Source organism: Apodemus sylvaticus, chromosome 12 (assembly GCF_947179515.1).
Source record: "Apodemus sylvaticus chromosome 12, mApoSyl1.1, whole genome shotgun sequence".
Taxonomy (NCBI): Eukaryota; Metazoa; Chordata; class Mammalia; order Rodentia; family Muridae; genus Apodemus; species Apodemus sylvaticus.
In genome coordinates, this window is record NC_067483.1 from 44,684,054 (window position 1) to 44,704,898 (window position 20,845).

Here is a 20,845-nt window from a genome sequence, read left to right on the forward strand (position 1 = left end):
TACCTGAATGACTGTTACAGCATAAAAAATATCCATGGAATTTAGATGCAGGCTTATGCCAAGAGACTAATGTTGTATTCTCAGTTGAATTCCCACACCTAAGGGATGTAGGCTTTTCTGGAACTGTTAAAAACAAAAAGGTTATAATTGGAAAAAATAAGACACTGAAAAACAGTATTTACGTAACCAGCTTGAATCACAAAAAAACAAATTTTCATTAATTGTGAATTAATAAAATCTCAGTGAAGTTTTTAGACCTATCCTGTGTTGTTTAGATCAGACTTCTTTCACAATTAAGAAATCTTAATTTGCTTCCATATAGCAGTAGGTAATCTAGACATCTCACTGATTTGAAGAACACCCAAAAAATATTCTCTTCTAACAAAATATTCTCACTGTTAGCTACATATTTTGGTATTTTGAGGTATTGCTGTGCCAAAATATTAAACTAAAATTAATGAGACACAGCTTATAACCACAGTCACTTTCTTAGGATAGAGCTTGATGAGTTACAAGTTTGTTCATCCATGTGATGACATCACAGTTAACACAGAACATTTCTAGCATCCTTCCTTGCCACTTACAAATCAAAATGAGCCTTCTTGAGACACACCACATCTACTCTGATCTGTTTTCTATTGCGCTACACTGAATGTTACCTTGTGTTCATCATACATGAATAGAATTAAACAGTAATATTTTGAACAGATTATATCGGGTTTAATATGGCACTTTGATGCTTCTTACACATCATAAGTCTGTCCTTTTAGTCATCAATAAGGTTATAGCTTGATGGTGGAAACCACAACAGGTCTTGATGGGCTACTGGAGAAGTAAGACCTATTAAAAAAGTCTTTGGATCATGGCAAATGGAAGCAATTGTGTCCCCACTCTTTTCTTTTTCCTTCATGACACACAAGATGAGTAGTTCTCTTCATGATACACCCTTACCACTGTCATATGGTGTCCCTACCAGAGATCCAGTGTCACAGGGACATGCAGCCTTAGACTGAAACTTTCAAACTTATTGTCTAAAAAAGTAGTTTATCTTTATATGGCAACCATCCCATTAGGGCAAAGAAAGATGAGCATTATTCTTCATTAACTTGCTATGTTTTCTGTATTGGAAGCATTCAGTGGCTCTTAAATCACTTTCCAAGAGTGGATACGTACAATGGATCTACTCTGCCTTGTAGATATAATCTTTCTTCTTATCCTAGGTAAGTAGCTACATCCTCATCAATAATGCTGTTAGGATTTGCTAGTGTATCCAATCTCCATCTTATTTTAACTCTCATTTCTTGGATGGATGATGAGGCAGAGAAGTTTCCCATGAGTCTACTCATCACATCTGTATATTTTATAAATTAAAGACTCTAAATGCTTTGACCTTATTTAAATTGGAATATTTGGTGTCTTGCTTTGTAGCTGATAGGGCTTTTGATGTATTTTGAGAAATTGCCCGTGTCAACTAAATAAATAAATTATGGATACTTTCCTATAGTACACAATGTGCATACTATTTCCTTCAATCACTTCAAAGACAAGTATTTAACTATGAAGTCAAAATTATTGCTCTTTTTATGATCTCGTTTTTTTAAAAATTCTTAGGAAAACTCACCTATTCTGAACATACAAAAATAGCATCCCACATTGTTTTGATTCAGTGCTTCATAACTTTAGCTTTTAGAGCAATGGAACATCTGTGTGATGGGCTACTAGGCTTTTGATAGCACTTTTATATAAAGATACAAAAAATTTTACTGAAATGACATGGTATTTGTCAAGTATAAACATTAGTTTTCTAAGATTCCCCCTATGTTACACTGGCTTTAAAAGGTTGTGCTAATCTTAATTTGTTTGTTTATTTATTTTTAGGTTTGTGTGTGTGTGTGTGTGTGTGTGTGTGTGTGTGTGTGTGTGTGTCCATGTGTTCATTATAAAAACTGGTTCTTTCCTTCTATCATGTATAGACTGTGAACACACTCAGGTCTTTCTGCTTGACAGCAAGTGCCTTCATCTGCTGAACAATCTCCCTGGCCTTACTTGACGTTTTTAATATCCACATGATATTAAACGTTTCTGTTTATCCTGTAGCTTACTATTATTTTGGAGGATTAGTGGTAGACGTGGATTTGGGTATCCCTTTGTTCCCAGCTATGAAACAAATTTCAGTCATGTTTGTGTTAATTTTATGTGAAAAATGAAGTTTAGGAAAATAATACTATTACAGGCAAAAATGAAACCTTAACCAAGAATAAATTCAGCAGCAACAAAAAGTACAGAACTAGAAAATTATAATGTATTTTGTTGGTTTTCTTTTATTGCTTTTGTTCTTATAAATGGTTGTTGCAATGAAAGGATTGCATGTAGCTCAGGACTACATAGGTCACACACTACATAGGTCTTACTAAGTTGTCTAGGCAGGCCTTCAACTTGTGATCACCATGCCTTAGACTCACAAGCAGTTGGCATAGCAGATATATATCATCGTACCTTGTTTTCATTTATGTTTTTGTATTCTCTCTATCTCTCCCTTTTTCTCCATCCTTTACTCTCCCTCTCTCTCTTCTCTTTCCTCTTTTTGTATCTCTCTGTTTCTGTTTCTGTCTATGTCTCTGTCTCTGTCTCTCAGTCTCTCTCTCTGTCTGTCTGTCTGGCTGGCTGGCTCTATCTATCATCTATTATCTATCTATCATCTATCATCTATTATCTATTATCTATCTATCATCTATTATCTATCTATCTATCATCTATCATCTATTATCTATTATCTATATATCATCTATCATCTATCATCTATCATCTATCATCTACTATCTATCATCTATTATCTATTATCTATATATCATCTATCATCTATCATCTATTATCTATCTATCATCTATCATCTATCATCTATCATCTATTATCTATCATCTATCATCTATCATCTATTATCTATCTGTCTATCATCTATCATTTATCATCTATCATCTATCATCTGTTTTTCCCTTCCTCCTTTCCTCTGGCTTCTCTTTTCCTCCTTCTAGAAATGTCTTTACTGCTTGTGAGCAATTCCATCTTTTGTCTCCTTTATGGCTGATTATTCATTAATCACCATTTTAAAAAATTAGCATTTACCAGCAAATGTTAATCTGAAAAGTTCACTTCTTTCTTCCCAAACTTCTAGAACCCCTCTCTATTTAATAACTTTATCCTGTTATTAATTCTATTGCCAAAATGTGATAGCTATAGTCCCTGTTTTATGCTTAAACGCATAGATGTGCCTAAGATTTATCAGTTTCTTTGCTTATTTTATATCTATTAGAAGCAGAGCATAATTGTGGAAAGAAGTGTCAGAATACAGAGTGAATGCATTATAAAAAGAAGGGAAGAGAAAATGAATAAAATGGGAGTAATCCATGTAAACCATTTCAGCTGTTTCTACCAGTCTTGCAGCAGACACAATTTGGACAACAGAAAAAGGAGAACTTTAGTTAGCTCAGTATAACCTAGTTTTAAAATTTCACCTTAAAGTGCATTTAAACTTTTTTCTTCTCTGATATGCTTTCTGTAATTTTATACCATTATTTTCTATGATTCTCCAAAAAAAGTAAACCCACAAAAGAAAAAGAAATTTTATTTATTTTATAAATGTAAGTGATATACTTACTCCCAAAATCGGTCTGCACACTTGTTTTATTATTGTAAAATTTTACGTTGTTGTAGAGGATTTCTGCAGTACATTTGTAATTTGTTTGGACAGGAAGGTTGTGGAACCAACATCTTTCAGATTTGGATGGACCAAAACTTCTATTTTCTTTTGGATTGTCTGAAAGAAGTAAGTATTGCGTGTAAGTGTAGGAAATGATACATAGTATGTGGGCTTCTTTGATGGTACCATGTGTTTAAGACTTCATGTTAGAGTCAGGACTCTGCAAATGGTGAATTAATAAACCAAGATCCTGCAAATAACATTGCCACTCAATTTTGTTGAGAAACCAGTATTGTGACTTATTTTTAAAAATAACTCAATATATATTTGTTCCAGCTGGGAACATACGGTTTGCAGTTTAGCCTGGTAACTTCCTGTTAGCACATTGTTGACAAGGTGAAATTTCCTCCTCTGCCACAGTGTGTATGCATCTCCCTCTGTCTTGTCAAATGTGTCCTGGCACATAGCTGTGTGCCCAGGGAGAAAGAGTCCACTTTATTGAATTCATATGTATGTTTTAAAAGACCCCACCTCTATAGAAACCCAAGTTCACTACTAAAAGTACTTGTTTTCCTTGCTACCTACAGATTCTTGAACTTTCAAATGATTTTTGCTTATGAAAGCTGACAAAGTAACCTCTGGATATGTATAATACTATGCTTCCTATCTACAGACTATGGGTACCATCTTTCTTTTATAATGCCTGCATCTCATCATCTTTTCAACAATGTCTGGTATATAACAGTACCCAAGAAAATTCTTATAATTTTTAAAATTAAATTTAATTTAAATTATTTTAATTATTTTTCATAATATGTATAATCCATGGGTTGTTCTTTTCATTTATCTACTTTGAGAATTTGTTTCAGTTCCAGAGGTACTAGGGTTTTTTAATTCTAATTTATGGTGGACCTCTGATGGTGGCTGAGGACGACAGTGGTAGAGAAAGAACATTTAAGCCATATCTGGAGTTTCTTCTGATAATAGAACTTCTCTGCTCAGTATTGTACCTGTCTCACAGTGGAATTGGTAAGAAATTTTTTCACTGTCACAAAGAAAGTTTCCTCTTTTCCATTCCAAACAAATTGAAGTATTAGCTTCTTCTTTTGGTGTGCAGTCATGTAGCATAAACTTGTCAATCCCTGTGGAGAAAACGTAGAAGTGTCCTTCAATTACAGTTTCTGGTGTGGAGATGTGAACCCTCTCAACTAAAGACTGAAATCATACCCATGAAGTCCAGTCTTGCAAGCTGTTTCAAGTTGACACATAATTTTTATTTCTCTTTGTTTCAGTTGCCACATAATTATACAAATATGTATACATTATGGTGTTTGGATGTATCTATATAATGTGTAGTCACTATTTGCCCATGTTTGCTTATCAACTCAAATGATCGCCATTAATTAGGGAAGATAACATATTATCTCCATACCACAGATCTTAGTAGAAATGTGTGCTGCTTTTATATATGCAACTCAAGGAAACATCAAGATAAGCAGCTGATTTTCCCATTTGAAAAACAATTTCATTGGGGTTTTCATGCTTGCTTGCTGATCTGTTTGGAGCTTTGGAAGCAAGGTGTAATCTCACACTGTGAAGGCTGGCACAGAACTATTGATACAGCCTGCACTAGCTTTGAACACATAAAATACTCCTGCCTCAGCCTTCCACATGTTGGGATCACAATATTTGAGTATTAACGTAACTATAACTCCCTCTTTGATTTTTTTCTTTCAGAAAACATAAGATGTTTAGCTACATTCTTTTCTCTCATCAGAACATTTTGAATTTAAAAAGAAATAACAGCAATCTCATATAGAATTATTTCACATAATACAAAAGAGGCTGTTTCTAATCCATGGGAACTGCTTTTTGGTGGTTTGTTGTTGTTGTTCTGTTTTTTGCTGTTTGCTTTTTGTTTTGCTTTGTTGTTTTCTTGTTTGTTTGTTTGTTTGTTTGTTTGTTTTGAGGCAGGTATTCTCTGTGTATCCCTGGCTGCCCTGGACCTTGCTCTGCAAACCATGGCTGCCTTGGAACACTGACATCTGTCTGCCTCTGCCTCTGGGGTGCTGAGAGTAAAGGTGAGAGCTACCACCTTCTAGCTGGGAATCTCTTTGTAAAAGAAATAAGAGACAGGTAATGGCCCTAAGGAAAAAGTGTGTATTTCTCTGTGCTCTCCAGTGTTCTCAGCAGGGAACACACTCTTACCAAAGCTCTCTTGCTTTCCTGCAGGTCTTTTTTTCTGACCACATTAGCCAGAAGAAACACCAGAACACATGCATGAAATCATCCTGTGGTTCTAAATACACAGATAGAAAAAAAATTGACATTTACCTGGTGGTACATCTAAATTTATAGTTTTATTTGGAGCACATGAGCCATCAGACAGACTGACGGTTTTCTGTGAGCACTCTGGTAGATTTTTAAACTCTTTTTCACAATCCACTCTTGTACATGTAGCATTTTTGTCACTTTTTGTTTTTGCCACAAAAGTGTGACTACTGTATTCATATTCGTATTCCACAGTAATGGTCCCAAATATTTCGTCTGGAACAAAAAAGGAAATTAGTGCTATCATCATTGAGAATGAATGAGACTGCATTGGATACAAATGTTGTAACATATTCTTTTGTACAGAGAATGATCTACAATAGGTGTGTTTTGAGTTTCAAATTCAGTACTCAACAAGCAGAAGTAAAAGAATACAGTAGAGATAAGACACCAAAATATCACCAAAGCAGATTATAGGTTGTAACAGTATCTCCAGGAATAAAAATAGAAGAACTTTATCATGTGCCCCTATGTCATTATTTTATAATCCTCTCTCCTATAAAAGATTCAAGTTTATACTCTGGTAATTATTGGATTGCTATCTATCTTTCCTACCAATCTGTAAAGTCCATGAGAACCATAACTAGTCTATTTTGATCATCATCATTAACGCAGGTTTATGATATATCTGTTATCAACAATCCAATAATACTTGTTGAATTAACTCACAAACGAGTTTATTTTCTCAAACTCACAGGAAAAAAATTTCTTGCTTTATAACTACTCTTGTTTTCTCAAATATGTGTATAAATCATTTAGGTATCTAATTATGAATTATTCAGAGACAGTAAGTTCTCAGTCATTGCATTGCATATAGAATATCATTACACATGAAAATAAATCCGTCATAAACCCTATTAGTTAGTGTTAGCAATTTCTATTAACTGTCACAAATTTCATGTAAACAACTGTTAGTTTACATCTCCATTTTAAAGTTGTTTTCTATGTGTATGTGTGTGATGTATGTCTGTGCGTGTTTACATTTCATCTGTACATGAATGTGAGGGAGCACACATGCACATATACACGTGTATTGAGACCAGAAACTGGTACCAGGCATATTTCTCTATTTCTCTTGATGTAATTTTATGAGACAGAGTCTATCTCTTAACTGGCAAGAGTATCAGACCAGAAGCCCTAAGGATCCTTTTACCTTTATCCCACCAATAGGATTCCAGGCACCTGCCAACAAGCTCACCTTTATACAGCGGTATGGGGATCAGAGCTCATGTCCTCTGCTTATGTGGCACTTTACCACCATCTTTACAGCCCCTATTTACTTGTTCTTATTTTACAAAAATAAGTGCCCTTTGTTCCATTTAAATATTATCTTAAATACCAAGCATGCTGGGACAAATCAGATGAAATTAACTTTTATAAAAATGAAGTATTACACTAAGATAGACATAGTCTTAATTACTAGAGCTTTGCAAAGATATAAAATAATATTAAGCAGCAAATAATATAAGAGCAAAAGGAAGCCATCTATTCAGATAAAGTGAGGGAAAGAACTCTCGATAACTTGGATTAGTCTTTCAAGTAGAGGAAGGTGCCAGAAAATAAAACCAGGCAACCAAAAGGAGAGATACTGGAGGACTCCAAATGCAGAGGAAGAAAAGAAGCAGGAAGAGAGATGCAGGCAGTTCCATGTGGCTCAAGACAAGAGTGGAAGTGAGGATGTAAGATGCAGACACGGGGGTGGGGAATGGGGGGAGGGAAGGAACTTGAACTTGAGACATCATGTTAATAAAACAAATCAGTAGGGGATGACCTTGACCTTGAGTGAATGGGGAACGCACTGGAGTGTTCACAAAGAAGGAGTGGGCTTCTACCACAAGGGCAAGAAGAAAACAAAAGAGATAGGAAGTCTTAAAATTTAGAGTTAGCGGTGTGAAATAGAAACAGTGCATAAAGGCTGAAAGCTTAGAAGGAAGGAAGACAAGATTAAGATGCAGCTCCCAAGTCACAGACACTGCTATTGGGTCAACAAACTTACCACATGTTGGCTTCGTTGTGGTAGCTGTAATAGAGATTTAAAAAAAAAAGAGGCAGATCATTGAGATACTATTTTAAAATATGTCTGCTGTGTTCATCTTTGAAACTCTGCTTCATAGACCTTTCATAAATCTGAACGTCTGCCTACTTAGGCTTAACACATAATGTGGCTTGCTTAATGTTGTATTTTCATCTCAAACATGCAAATGTTATAAACTAGTGAGCTAACTACAAATTATCTTCATTAAAGTACACAATAAACCCAACTGTGACTGTAGCAGTATGTAGACATTTTGGTACAGATCTAATGTCAGCATGCTGACAGGAACACATGTATACATTACCAAATATTTTAAGTCTTCATTCACTTTTTTGGTCTCAAACTAGATTTCCATAATTATAACCGCTATAAAGTGATATTGTGGTTTTGTTTTGTTAGGGTTTTTAATCAGATGACATTAATATACAAAGACTGCTTCATTTCTAGGTTCAACCTATGTATGCTTCCCAAGCACAAAATCCAAGGTAGCTAACTGATCACACAGCAATTAACAAATATTAATATAATCATTTAACTCAATGATTCTCAACCTTCCTAATGCTGCAACCCTTTAATATAGCTCCTCATGTTGTAGTGACCCCACAACCATAAAATTATTTTGTTGCTACTTCATAACTATAATTTTGCTATTGTTATGAATCAGAAATATATGAGCTTTCTGACAGTATTAGATGACTCCTGTGAAAGGGTTGTTCAGGCCCCAAGCTGAGAATCTCAGGTTGAGGGAGAACCACTGATTTAACTGAAAAGCTAGGAGTCTGAGTCCCTGGAAGGAAATGGTTTTCTGCTAATCTTCTCAGAGTTGTGAGAATCATGAGAGAAAGGTGAGATTGCCGACACTAGACTCATGACCACAGACTACATCACTGCCACAATCTTCAAAGACGTGTCTCACCTTCCTCTGTCTCCATGCCCCTCAGTAACTAACTGACTGAAATTGCCTCTCCTCAATGAAAAGGGTAATGGCTTTGATAAAAACTTTGCTATTGCACACTACAATTTCTCTTCAAAGAAATAAGTTCTAACAGACATAGATACTGCGAATGTGGTTCCTTATGAATACCACAACTCTTGGGGGCATGGCAGTGACATTATATCCCTGGGATCTCAACTACAGCTTTGCTGCACCAGTGTCTAGATTCTGCTCTATGACCATTAGGATTTTAACTCTAGATTTCACAAAGAAGGAAACCGGAGGTAGAGAAAGCCAGGAAGTCTGTGAGGACATCCCCAGCAGTGGTAGAATTATGCCTGAATGACTGGAGGTAAGATTGTCACCTATTGTTGTGCTTGGAGGGTCAGTGCTTGGAGGGCTTGGAGTGGCTTTTGTAAGGTTTGTGAGGCTGGGACCTGTAAGGAAATGAACAAAGAGGGTAAAAGTTAATGAGTTTATTACCTCAAAGCTTGAGAAAAAAATCTTTACCCAAGATAATTTGCTAAGTGATTCTTTTGGATTATTTGAATTGGTCTGTTTCCAAGAGAACAAAGTGAATCTAAGACATATGCACAAATCCATTCACATTACATACATTTCACGTAATTTTTAATATTATGTCACAACTTAAATGGGAATTATTCACTCCTTAGTATAATTTTTACCTGAAAAAGAATTTGCCTAAAACTAGCATTTTATGTTGAATTCCAACACTTCTTAATTTAGATACTAATTTGGCCAATGGTCTAATTCTTTTCTTACATTTGTTATGTCAAACCTTTCCATGTAGAGTCTTCATATCAGCTTTATGAAATGAGTATTGGAAGGGACACTTTCATAAAAGGGAAACTGAGTTACTTATTCTAGATTGTCTAGAAAAATTCAGGCAGTTGGATTAATGCTAGAGCTGAAAGCTTTTAATGTACATTATCAACTTCAGGGTGATATACTTTTCTTCATTTTGTTTATTTTTTAATTAGATATATTCTTTATTTACATTTCAAATACTGTCCCCTTTCCTGGTCCCCCCCCATACACATATACTTTACAACAATAATAGTAAAATTACGTTAATCCTCTCAAGTTTTCTCATAAGTTTTTTTTGCCTAATTTCTTATCAAGATTAAAAAAACAATGATGGGAAATTTGAAAATGATATCTGGAGTAAAAGAAGAGCCTCATTCAAGTTTGGAGACTCCAGAGCCTAAAACACAAGCCATGTAATGGTCACACCTTTGGCGATATCTGTGGTGCTGATATTGGAGGTGTGTGTAGGTAAGGCAGCAGAGCTGTTGCGTGCAAGGCTGAGGGTTTCTGCAGGATAGGTCCCTGGTACAGTCCTCTCTCCTGGCACACCTGAAATCAGAAGGGTCACCAATACTATCACCCCATGATGCCACATGTTAACACGAATGTGATTACTGAATTCAGGCACAGCTAGGAGCTATCTGGTATACCTACTGAAGCACACTACAAACCAAACCCTAATCCTAACCCATTCCATAATCCCTAATCCATAGAATGTGCTGTCAATATGAGAACATGGAGAAAGATGAACTCAGAAGCAGACACATTTACCGCTTGGGTATCAGTTGACAGGGAAAAAAATATATTGGCCTTGAGAAATAGCTTGGAGGTCAATGCCTTAGTCAAGTGGTTAACTTAGGTAGTATTAAAAATATTTCAAAGAGAAGGATACAGTCTTGGAGGTACTAATGACATACAGAGCAATCCAACTCTGAGTGTAGAAGCGTTGCATTGTTAATGTTTCCAAGGAGGAAATGGGGCCTGACATCTGCTGAGAGTCCCTGGTATGTGTGCCTCTTTGGGTGGGAAAGATGTACTGGGACTCTGCATCAGTTTCATTGGAAATGAACTAAATGGTCTCCTGCCTGTACAGCATCTGAGCCCCAGGCTATTCCTCCTTGTTGGCTGATGGTTATGATACTACATTTACTAAGAAGGCTCCCATGCCAGGCAGACATCAGATTAGTTTTATATAAACACACTTCTCATTATGTCAATATAATCCCCTTATTTCCCAATTGCTGGAGTCCCTAGTGATGGAGCTAAAAGAGCTGTATGTTCTGCCTAGAATTTCACTGTCGAGCTTCAGAGAACTTCATGTTTCCACCATACATCATGACCAGAACTCCAGGACTGGTCACTAATAGTGCATGGTCACTAAGTAGCCATAAGATGACTAGCACTCTGCTAGCTGCCATGGAGGAAGCAAAAGAAATATGAGCTGCTCCTATTGGAGAGCTTGTGTGGTCATTTCACTGTCAAGATCGCTAGGTTCAGTGATGGAAACCTAGGCTCACATTTGTGGTCAGTTTGCATACATTTTGGAGCAAGGAGTTCTCTTTTGTCAGTGGGCCATGATTGATCTCTGAACAGCTTTGATGAGAGCATGCCACACATCTCCTAATTACAAATGGATTGACCTCATAAGTTATCATAAACACATCATTGGAGAAATGGAAATTAATCTCTTTGTCAATTGAGTTTGTTCTGGGCTCACTCTTCGAACGCGACCAGTAAACCACGGAACAGAATTAATGTAAGAAACATCCGTTCACTAGTTCTAGACACAATGGGGGGATCCACAGTAACAGGAGTGTAGGAATGGCCTTTCAAAGTTTCATTTAGAAACAAACTGGCCACCTGTGAAATGGGAAAAGCAGCCAATTCTTCCTGTCTCTACTGCTTTCCTTTCTACACGTGTCTCCTTCCCAACCCTGCAGTTGAGACTCCCGCCATCATGGTCTTCAGAATCCCTAGCTCCCCTCCTTATTGGAAAACAACTGTCTCCTTATTAAGTTGGTAACCTCTGCCCCCTACTTAAGGATGGCATTTACCACTTTAATTATTTACTACACAGTATGGATCTTTTAATTAGTGAAATTAACCAATGTGACAAGAGGATTTCTTTGCTTATAGCAGATCAGGTTGGTTTGCATGAAAGGGAGCCCTTGAGTGTGCTTCTTGTTCGTGATTTCTTTCATTCCTTGATTTCTAGTTTGGATTTGCTTTTAAAACAAACAAACAAACAAAAATACTATATTGCTCTGCTGGAACAACAGGATCAAGTGAAACATCCTAATAATAATTATCCCATGTGTGGACTTGACCTCCACGCTTGATAGATCCTGAAGCCAGCAAGCCACTGTTACATGTCTAACTCACGGCCAAGCACTCAGGCCACTGAATGTATGTGTGTGATATTATGGAATAATGAACTGAGAAAGGAGATGCTTATATTTCTTCCATATAAAATGACACCGTGAAGTTATTTACACTCTGTTTTGGGGAAAAGAAAGGAGTGAGTAGTTTTTGTTGCTACAAGAACAGAAAAAAGGGGGGATCTTGAGGTCTTCATGAGAAATGTGAATGTCTGCCTCCAGATTCCTCACTCCCTAAAGACGGTGTCATTGTGGTCATGAGTTTTGAATCCCCTTCATCAATAAGGAGCCCTTCATTCTTAACAGCTGTTTGAAGCTCAAGATCCAAAAGATTTACATATGTTATTCTTTATTACCAATGAATACAGTCTCCAATAAACAATAGCTACATCTATAAAAACAGAACATTGCTGTAGCCTCGGCCCTGAGTATTATTTCATCTCTGTTAGAATGACCTTTGTCTCCTTGTTTTGTATCCTATGGGTAATTATAAAATTACTAAACCATCAATCAGCAAATGCTCCACATTGCACAAGTAGCCACAGCTCCTCACACCATTCTCAAAGCAAGACGACTCTCAGAACTCTTGACATTTGCCCATGTCTAAGAAGCCCCCAAACCTGGTGGGTCAGTCCCGTTGGGAGCAGGCGTGAGTGTGGTGAGGTCAGCTTGGCTGCTGAGTGTCTGAGTGTCAGCTCCTCTGACAGAGGGCGTCTGCGAGTCGGGCTGTGGGGAGAGGTGAGGCAGCAGCGTGGATATAAAACCTGAGGTTAGAAAGTGAGATGGTTATGTTGACCACACCTGTTGCTGGCAGTCTAGACTCTAAGACAACTATATGACGCAAAGTTGTCTAACCCTGACCCCATTTATTAGGACTGTGAAGTTCCCCGGGCAGGAAGAAGGTTCCTGAGTTCCTGTTTATACACCTGTCCTGGTAACTTATTTGACTGGCTAATCCCTGGAGCTCATTAGATTCACTAATAACTCTACAGTCTGAAACTGGAGGCAAACTTGCCCTATAGATCAAATAGTAGAAAACTCTACAATTCTAAAACATAGTAAGTGCTGATTACAAAATCACAAAGGAGGAACAGGAGATAGCATGGATACATATGGTGGTCAAAATATACACAGAAAGTTTCTTATTGTGAAATATGGGAGATTTGTAAAATCAACACAAAGAATTTTAAATAGCTTTGCTGCCGGTATTAACAGATTGGTAATATCCAGTGTTGGAAAAATCATAGCTATAATCATGCATGCATGTTCACACACACATGCTAACAGAGAAGCCCAAGAACTAGAGTATGAAAATAGTGATCAAAAATGATTTCCTGTTTAAAAAGAAACAAGATTTGAGAGGGTAGGATTTTCATTATGTAACACATCTTAAGTATTGGTGTTTATACATATACAAATATCATCCTATATTGGTACAAAATTTATATACTGTCTTATAAAATAGTATTTGATACTCTAGTGTGATGTGAGCATGGAGATACTTAGAATTTCAAAACAGAACTTTAAATAGTTTATACCATTAGAAACTGAATTAAGAGGTTTACCCCAAGTATATCAGCAACCAAGAAAAGTTTACCTTTAAAACTATTTATCAATTATAAATAAAAATTACATAATTTTCCCCAGAACATGAGTGAAATATCATTAGAAAGCAATGCTATTCTGAAAGAGAAAGTGTGTCCTTTCATTTGAATGCATTAGAAGTTTCCCAGGCAAATTGCACCATTCAATTGTGCCAAGAGACAATTTGGTATTATACATCCATGTTTCTAATCCACTCCACCTTAAGCCTTTCCCTGGGATAATCTGAAGCTCTGTGGTTTTAACATGCTGAAATAAAAGTTGTGAATGAAGAGGGATGCTGAATTTGTGTGTTTTGTGTATGTGAGACTAGAATAATAATGGAAAATTGCATGCTGCCACCAGATGGTCAGATATCATGTTCAGAGGTTTACACAGGTTCTAAGTGATTCCTCTGCTGGTGGCAGGGATAAAGAGGAACTATGAAGTCCTGAGTGTGCTAAGAGAATTACTCCCTTGTTCAGCTGCTTACTCACAGACCATACTAGCGACATTATACTGGAAACACTGAGATTACTGTGTTAGTGTTGTACATACATGTTGCTGTTTTAGACCAAGATACATGGTTCTGCTAAGCAGTTGAGTTTCACAGTGTCCTATGGAATGTTTTTGGAAACCTATTTGCCTAAGAAAACTTCATCACAGACTTTATTTCAGAAATGTATGCACAACCTCATGTTGGCAAATTCAGATACTGACTATGCTGAAAATCTGAACTTGAAGAGGAGCTGAAATCTCTAATATGTTCAAGTTAGAAGGAATGACATAGGCCTCCCTGGGCACAAAATTCCAGCTTATATTCTACTAGATTTCACAATTTTGGGTTGCTTATTTGTTTGTTTTAAGAATTGATATAATCTCTGGGAAAACTCAAAACTGAATCCTCAGTACTGAGAGGACTATTCAAAATAGTTCCCTATCTTTATATTTCTGATGATGTGACCCGAGAATGGAACTAAGAAATGGGAATATCCCACTTCAAGGTAGCGGTAAGGAAGTTCAGAAGTGTCAAAACACTGTGCCAGAGAACTCTTTCCTGTCCAGTGCCACAAGGGTTATGAGCAGTCTTTCAGCAGCCGGCACGGATGCAGTGACCCTGGGACACTAGGAGAATTCCCCTGGTTAGATGTCAGGAATCTTCTCTCACACTTTCCCATTCTGAGCATCATCCCCACATTATCTTCACTAAGCAACCTTTCCCGATGTCTGCAATCGCCTGTATTTCATTAGTTTGAAGAAAGATGTTTAGAAACTACATACGTAACATTAATGATTGATCACCTTAGAGAGATTTTGGAAGGCAAATTCACCCCCAATATCATTTTGGTTAGGTTCATTTGTGTACCAAGCTGTCATAATAAGAATATGAGCATTATCCAAGTTTCTGGGAGGACCTGGCTTGAGTGGTCACCTGGATGATATGTGGTCTCTGAGGAGCCATTTCCTCTTTCAGAGATGCTTGGGGGTGTGGATTTGGTGGTGCGAGCAGGTAAGGGGTCACTTTGAGGCAGAGGAAGGGCCTTCTCTGTTGTGTTCAGTCCTGTTATGTTAATGGGTGATAGAAGAGAGAGAATATATAAATCATGTCCCCAAAATGTTCATTCATATACAGGTTCTAATTTCCCAACCCCACACACAGATTCCAAGCTTATGTGCTATAGAGTGTGCATGTATACTTCCACTCTGCACACATATGCACAAACACACAATACACAAATATTAATGCACACATACATACACACATAAACACATACTTACATATGTACATACATATAGATATATGCACAGAGAGAAATGTATAAGTATATATACAGACAACTATACTCATGAACACATATATATGCACATATGCTCACATGCATTGACCCATACAGATACACACACACACACACACACACAGAGAAAGAGAGAGAAAGAGAAATACACACACACACACAGACACATGCATAAAGAGACTCACAGACACACACATATGGCTATTGATTTTATATATGCATAGATATAAATTATATAATAAAAGTTAAAAATAAAGATGAGGAAATTGACTGGGAAGCAGCTCCCCTTAGCTCCCTCCCAATTTAATCATTGGGTAGATACCCAAAGCAACTGGATTCAGAAGATGAAACCCAATGAGTAAAATGTCTAAAGGAAACTTGAAAAGACTTATAGATTATAAGCAATAGTGAAGAAGGATAAAGGCAGAAATGAGTTATTAGAAGAATTAGGATTCCAAGTGGAATAAAAGAAAAGAAGAGAAGAGAAAAGAAAGGAAAGGAAAGGAAAAAAAGCTCTGAATGAATCAGGTGTGAGGGCCATGTCTGTAGCTCTGTCTCTCAAGAGGTGACTGCGAGCTCTAGGCAGCTTGGACTACATCAGGAGCTCCTGTCTAAAAACAAAATTTCATCTATGTGTAGATTCAAAACATAATCCAATCAATCAAATGCGACCAGGGGAGAGTTCTTTGAGTAAAGCCTGGAAAAAAGTCTACAAACAGAAGTGTGTGTGATCTACTTTTATGAAACAATGAAAATGTGTTTACTGAAGTAAACTTCCTAACTCACTGTTCTACAGGAGGGATGTGTCAGGAGGGAGGGAAAGATGGGTGTGGGCACATACACTGGGCACTATCTGCAGGGAGTTAGCACAGGGGGGCAAATCAAACACTTCTTTGCTTTCCTTTATTTAAACTGTTTTTATTTTTGTGAAAAAGAGAAATAAATCATATTTAGTTTTTTAAAATTATTTATTTTATGTATATGAATGGTCAATCTGCATGTACACCTGATCACCAGAAGAGGGCATGAGATCCCCTTATAGATGTTTGTGAGCCAGCATGTGGTTGCTGGGAATTGGACTCAGACCTCTAGGAAGAGTAGCCAGTTCTCTTAACTGCTGAGCCATCTCCCCAGTCCCCTGAATTTAGTTTTAAAATCATCATATTCTCTCTGGAATTACAGGGGTGTTATTTTTTAATTTTCCCTTGCTTAATATGTATTAACATCTTTGAGTATTAAGATATTCAATTTCCAAATAAAGATTGAAACAACCTTTGCAAATTGAACTAGAAGTAAGTCATACCTCTCATTTTCAGGGTCACTATCCTAACTTAATTGTCTCTTATCCATGATGCAATGAATAAAAAGGAAGACCAATTTTTTTAAAGTAAGGAGGAAGTGAGTAACAGAAAAACAGAGAGGGGGAGAAGAGAGGTAGAAGGAGGGATTTTAAATCCAGTGCACTCAGTGTTAACTCAGGGTCCTCGTCACTGATGACAATTTATTTTTAGGTTACATCAACCAAGTGGAAGGGTTGCAATGGTCTCTTGGCCTGAGGGAATGTTGCAGCAAGCTGTCCATCATTCACACTGACACTCCCATGGAGTAGACCAACCACACAAGGCTTTGAAAGCATTGCTTGAACCCTCAATGTTAAAAACCCATGCTGCTTCGAAGAGTGTGATTCCTCAAGACATTTTCCTGCAAAGCAAATTCAGGCCTCGATATATGAAGAAGAATCTTCAGAGAACTCTCTTAAGTTAATATTTTCACAGACACTTAAATTCAATTCAGTAAAATTTATGACTGAAAATTTGCCAATTCTCTAGGGTCCCTGAATCCTCACTTTGAAGATTCTGAGTGGTGTTTTTTGGTGGTTTTTTTTTTTTTTTTTGGTTTTTTGTTTTGTTTTTTGTTTGTTTGTTTTTTACACTGATTATCTTCTATTGGTGATATTTGGGGACACCATTCCTCTTTGTATTATAGGCCACAATTCTAACTTATTTCTCAAGAAGGTAAAAGAATGGGTTACCATTCTATCCCATAGCCTTTCTCTCCTGTAACAATGTCTCATCTACGTGAGCTGAAAGTAGCTTAATATTTTGTAAAGGAAAATACCAAATTTCACTTAAAAAGTTGGCATAAACCAATCACAAACTGCTCTCCAGTAAGTGTTTTATCAAACCTCTCTGCCATACAATAAAACTAAACTAATCCATCATTAGACATTGAAAAATAAAAGAATATGTTTGTAAGGCTCAGGAGTGGTTTTTGTTAGTGTATTAGTAGTGTTTGATTTATCGACAGATAATTCCTCTAATAATCAAATTGTAGAGTGTCAGATGTGCTCACCTTGAAAGGTGCATTTAAATTATTAAAGCAGTCATATTTTATGGTCTCACTTACCTTCTTAGACATACTGCCAGCCACATGATCAGTCAGGAAATAAACATTTACAGTGACAGAGATATGTGAGGGATTGAATTTCTCTTTACCCACCTGCAGGTCAATTCTTCTGAGATTTGGGGTTTAGGGAATTTTAACACACTGGCAACACCATCATTATTTACATTAGTTTTTCTCAAAAGCTTTTAGAAAAAAATTAATTGAATTACAGTAGGAACTTTTGTAAACTATTAATGCAAAATGTCTTAATATCAGATCTCCAAGCATAACTTAAAGAAGGGCAAATTATTCTTAAAAAACATTATGAAATAAAATTTTAATTAAAAGGGAACATATATTAAAATCTAAATATAAGTGAATTATAGAGCCGATTAATTTCTATAATACATTTGTCCTCAAATAAATGTGATATTGTTTTTAGGCTTCCCAATTCCTATTCTAATTCAATTCATTTTTAAAAGAATATTTTATACAATATATTCTCATCAGTTTTCTCTCATGTTGATTTATACAGATTTTCAAATTTTAATTACAGTCTTAAAGTTTTAAAGGGATTAAGATTGTCAATTTAAAGAAATGTTAAAGTTTAAATTGAACACAATAACAATTATATAATTTAAAGAATGTCTAACTAATCACTAAATTTAATCTTAGAAAGAATTTTAAGAGCATGTGACAGTGAGGAACCACACACTATTATAAACTTCTTTTAACTTCTTTCCAAATAAATATAAATATTTTATCTATATTAACTACAAGATTGTAACAAAAATAAAATATTAAAGGTCAAGTATTAATTCTTACCATTGCTGGGTGTAGGTGTTCCTTGCCCTGAAAAACAAAATAAAATTAACCACACTTTTAGAAAGTTTCAGATTTAAAGCATACATGTAATTATACACCATATGCTTTATACATATTTATTTTCAGCACATGTCATCTCAATGAAACCAAGTTCCCATTTTTTATTAGGGTTTTAATGTCTTGAAGACAGCCACAGGCTGACCTAATGGATTTAAGGTGTGGTCCTAAAGAGATAAGAAGGTGTGGGGCGCAGGGCTCACAGTTTGGAGTCAGCCAATAGACCAATGTCTTCAGTGGGAGAGCTATAGAAAATTTTTTGAAATTCAAATCAGTATAAATGATTTTGTGAATGAACACAAGATGAAACTAAGTTAGAGGCAAAAGATGCAAAGAGTATCAGAAGCACACATACAAAAAAAGTCGTGATGATACTCTCAATAAGAAAGCGTCATTGGGAGAACATCCATGACACACTCAGGGAACGGCCCCCAGGAATTCGCATGTCTTCAAAAGAGAAAATGAAGACGTAAGTAAAGGAAACAGTCCCATGGGTGTTTCTACATACTACTGAGTTGCTGAATGTGGACATTCTCATTGAATTAGAAGAGAAAACATCTCAAGGGAAAGAGGCGAGTTTGAATGGCTGCTGATTGCACATTTCAGAAACATGTGCGTGGAGACCTGTGAGTTCAGGATGCACATGCCGGAAGCACACAGGTGGACACTGTAGTCGAAACACGAGTCTAAGACAGGCCGCAGAGGTTAAATGGGTGTCCATAAGAAAGCTGGCAAAGCCAATGAAGTACTCCCCATCAGAGGAAAGAAATGAGCGGAGACTGTTTCGAGAAAGGTTTCTCTGAAATTATGTGCCAATGACACAAATCAGATGGGTCTGTCATGAGTGCACACACTGGGTACAACAGGCAAGCTGTGAGAGTTTGTGGGAGCTGGATCAGGGCCACATTGAAAAGACAGGCTCTGGTAGTGGGGCAGGGAAGGAGCAACATTTGGGATGTAGATAAATAAAATAGTTAATTAATTTCAACAATTAAAAGAAAAAGAAAAGACAGGCCTCCCTACCCTTCTTACTAAATGACTAATAACAGTAGAAACTTATGTTTTTGTTTCTTTTTTATTAGATATTTTCTTTATTTACATTTCCAATGGTATCCCCTTTCCACATTACACCTCCGAGAACCCCCTATCCTGTCTTCCCTTCCCCTGCTCTGCCCTCCCCACCAATTTCCTGACTTGCATTTCCCTATTCTGGGGAATTAAGCCTTTACAGAACCAATGGCCTCTCCTCTCGATGATATCTAAAATGGTCATCTTCTCCTACATATGTAGCTAGAGCCATGGGTACCTCCATGTGTACTCTTTGGTTGGTGGTTTAGTCCCTGGGAGCTCTGGGGGTACTCTTGGTTCATATTATTGTTCCTGTTGCAGGGCTGCAAGCCTCTTCAGCTCCTTGGGTCCTTTCTCTAGCTGTTCCATTGGGGATCCTATACTCATTCTATTGGTTGGCTGTGAGCCATTGGTATTTTGATCCACTTTCCAATAAGGATCAAAGTATCCACACTTTGGTCTTCCTTTTTCTTGAGCTTCATGTAGTCAGTGAGTTGTATACCCAGAAGATGCCCCAACAGGTAATAAGGACACATGCTCCACTATGTTCATAGCAGCCTTATTTATAATAGCCAGAAGCTGGAAAGAAGCCAGATGTCCTTCAACAGAGGAATGGATTCAGAAAATGTGATATTTTATACAATGCAGTACTACTCAGCTATTAAAAACAATAATTCATGAAATTCTTAGGTAAATGGATGGAGCTAGAAACTATCATCCTGAGTGAGGATACACAAAAGAACACACATGGTATGTATTTGCTGATAAGTGGATATTAGTCCAAAAGATCAGAATACCCAAGAAACTTATTTTCTAAGAGAAAGGCATTCTATGACAGTCTTCAAAAGGAAGAAAGGATTGGCCAGTAGTAATTAAGTTAGTGTCCTGTCAAGATATTTTCCTTTTTTAAGCAGAGTAAATCTGAAAAAG

At 36.7% G+C, this 20,845-nt stretch overlaps 1 protein-coding gene across 6 annotated transcripts in view; it reads right to left on the reverse strand.

The window, feature by feature from the left end:
• Window positions 1-20,845, reverse strand: part of Ptprc (protein tyrosine phosphatase receptor type C) — a 111,809-nt gene that overhangs the window by 42,097 nt on the left and 48,867 nt on the right. For 2 of the 6 annotated variants that reach the window (XM_052199958.1, XM_052199957.1), the window contains exons 3-12: window positions 18,791-18,817; window positions 15,217-15,345; window positions 12,824-12,967; window positions 10,252-10,374; window positions 9,363-9,434; window positions 8,025-8,048; window positions 6,032-6,244; window positions 4,708-4,839; window positions 3,656-3,814; window positions 4-123 (exon numbers count right to left, since the gene is read on the reverse strand). In XM_052199958.1, coding sequence (XP_052055918.1) covers window positions 4-123; window positions 3,656-3,814; window positions 4,708-4,839; window positions 6,032-6,244; window positions 8,025-8,048; window positions 9,363-9,434; window positions 10,252-10,374; window positions 12,824-12,967; window positions 15,217-15,345; window positions 18,791-18,817 — 1,143 coding nt within the window. The remainder of the gene's footprint in view (window positions 1-3; window positions 124-3,655; window positions 3,815-4,707; window positions 4,840-6,031; window positions 6,245-8,024; window positions 8,049-9,362; window positions 9,435-10,251; window positions 10,375-12,823; window positions 12,968-15,216; window positions 15,346-18,790; window positions 18,818-20,845) is intronic. The other 4 variants (XM_052199960.1, XM_052199959.1, XM_052199961.1 and 1 more) reach the window with 4 other exon arrangements.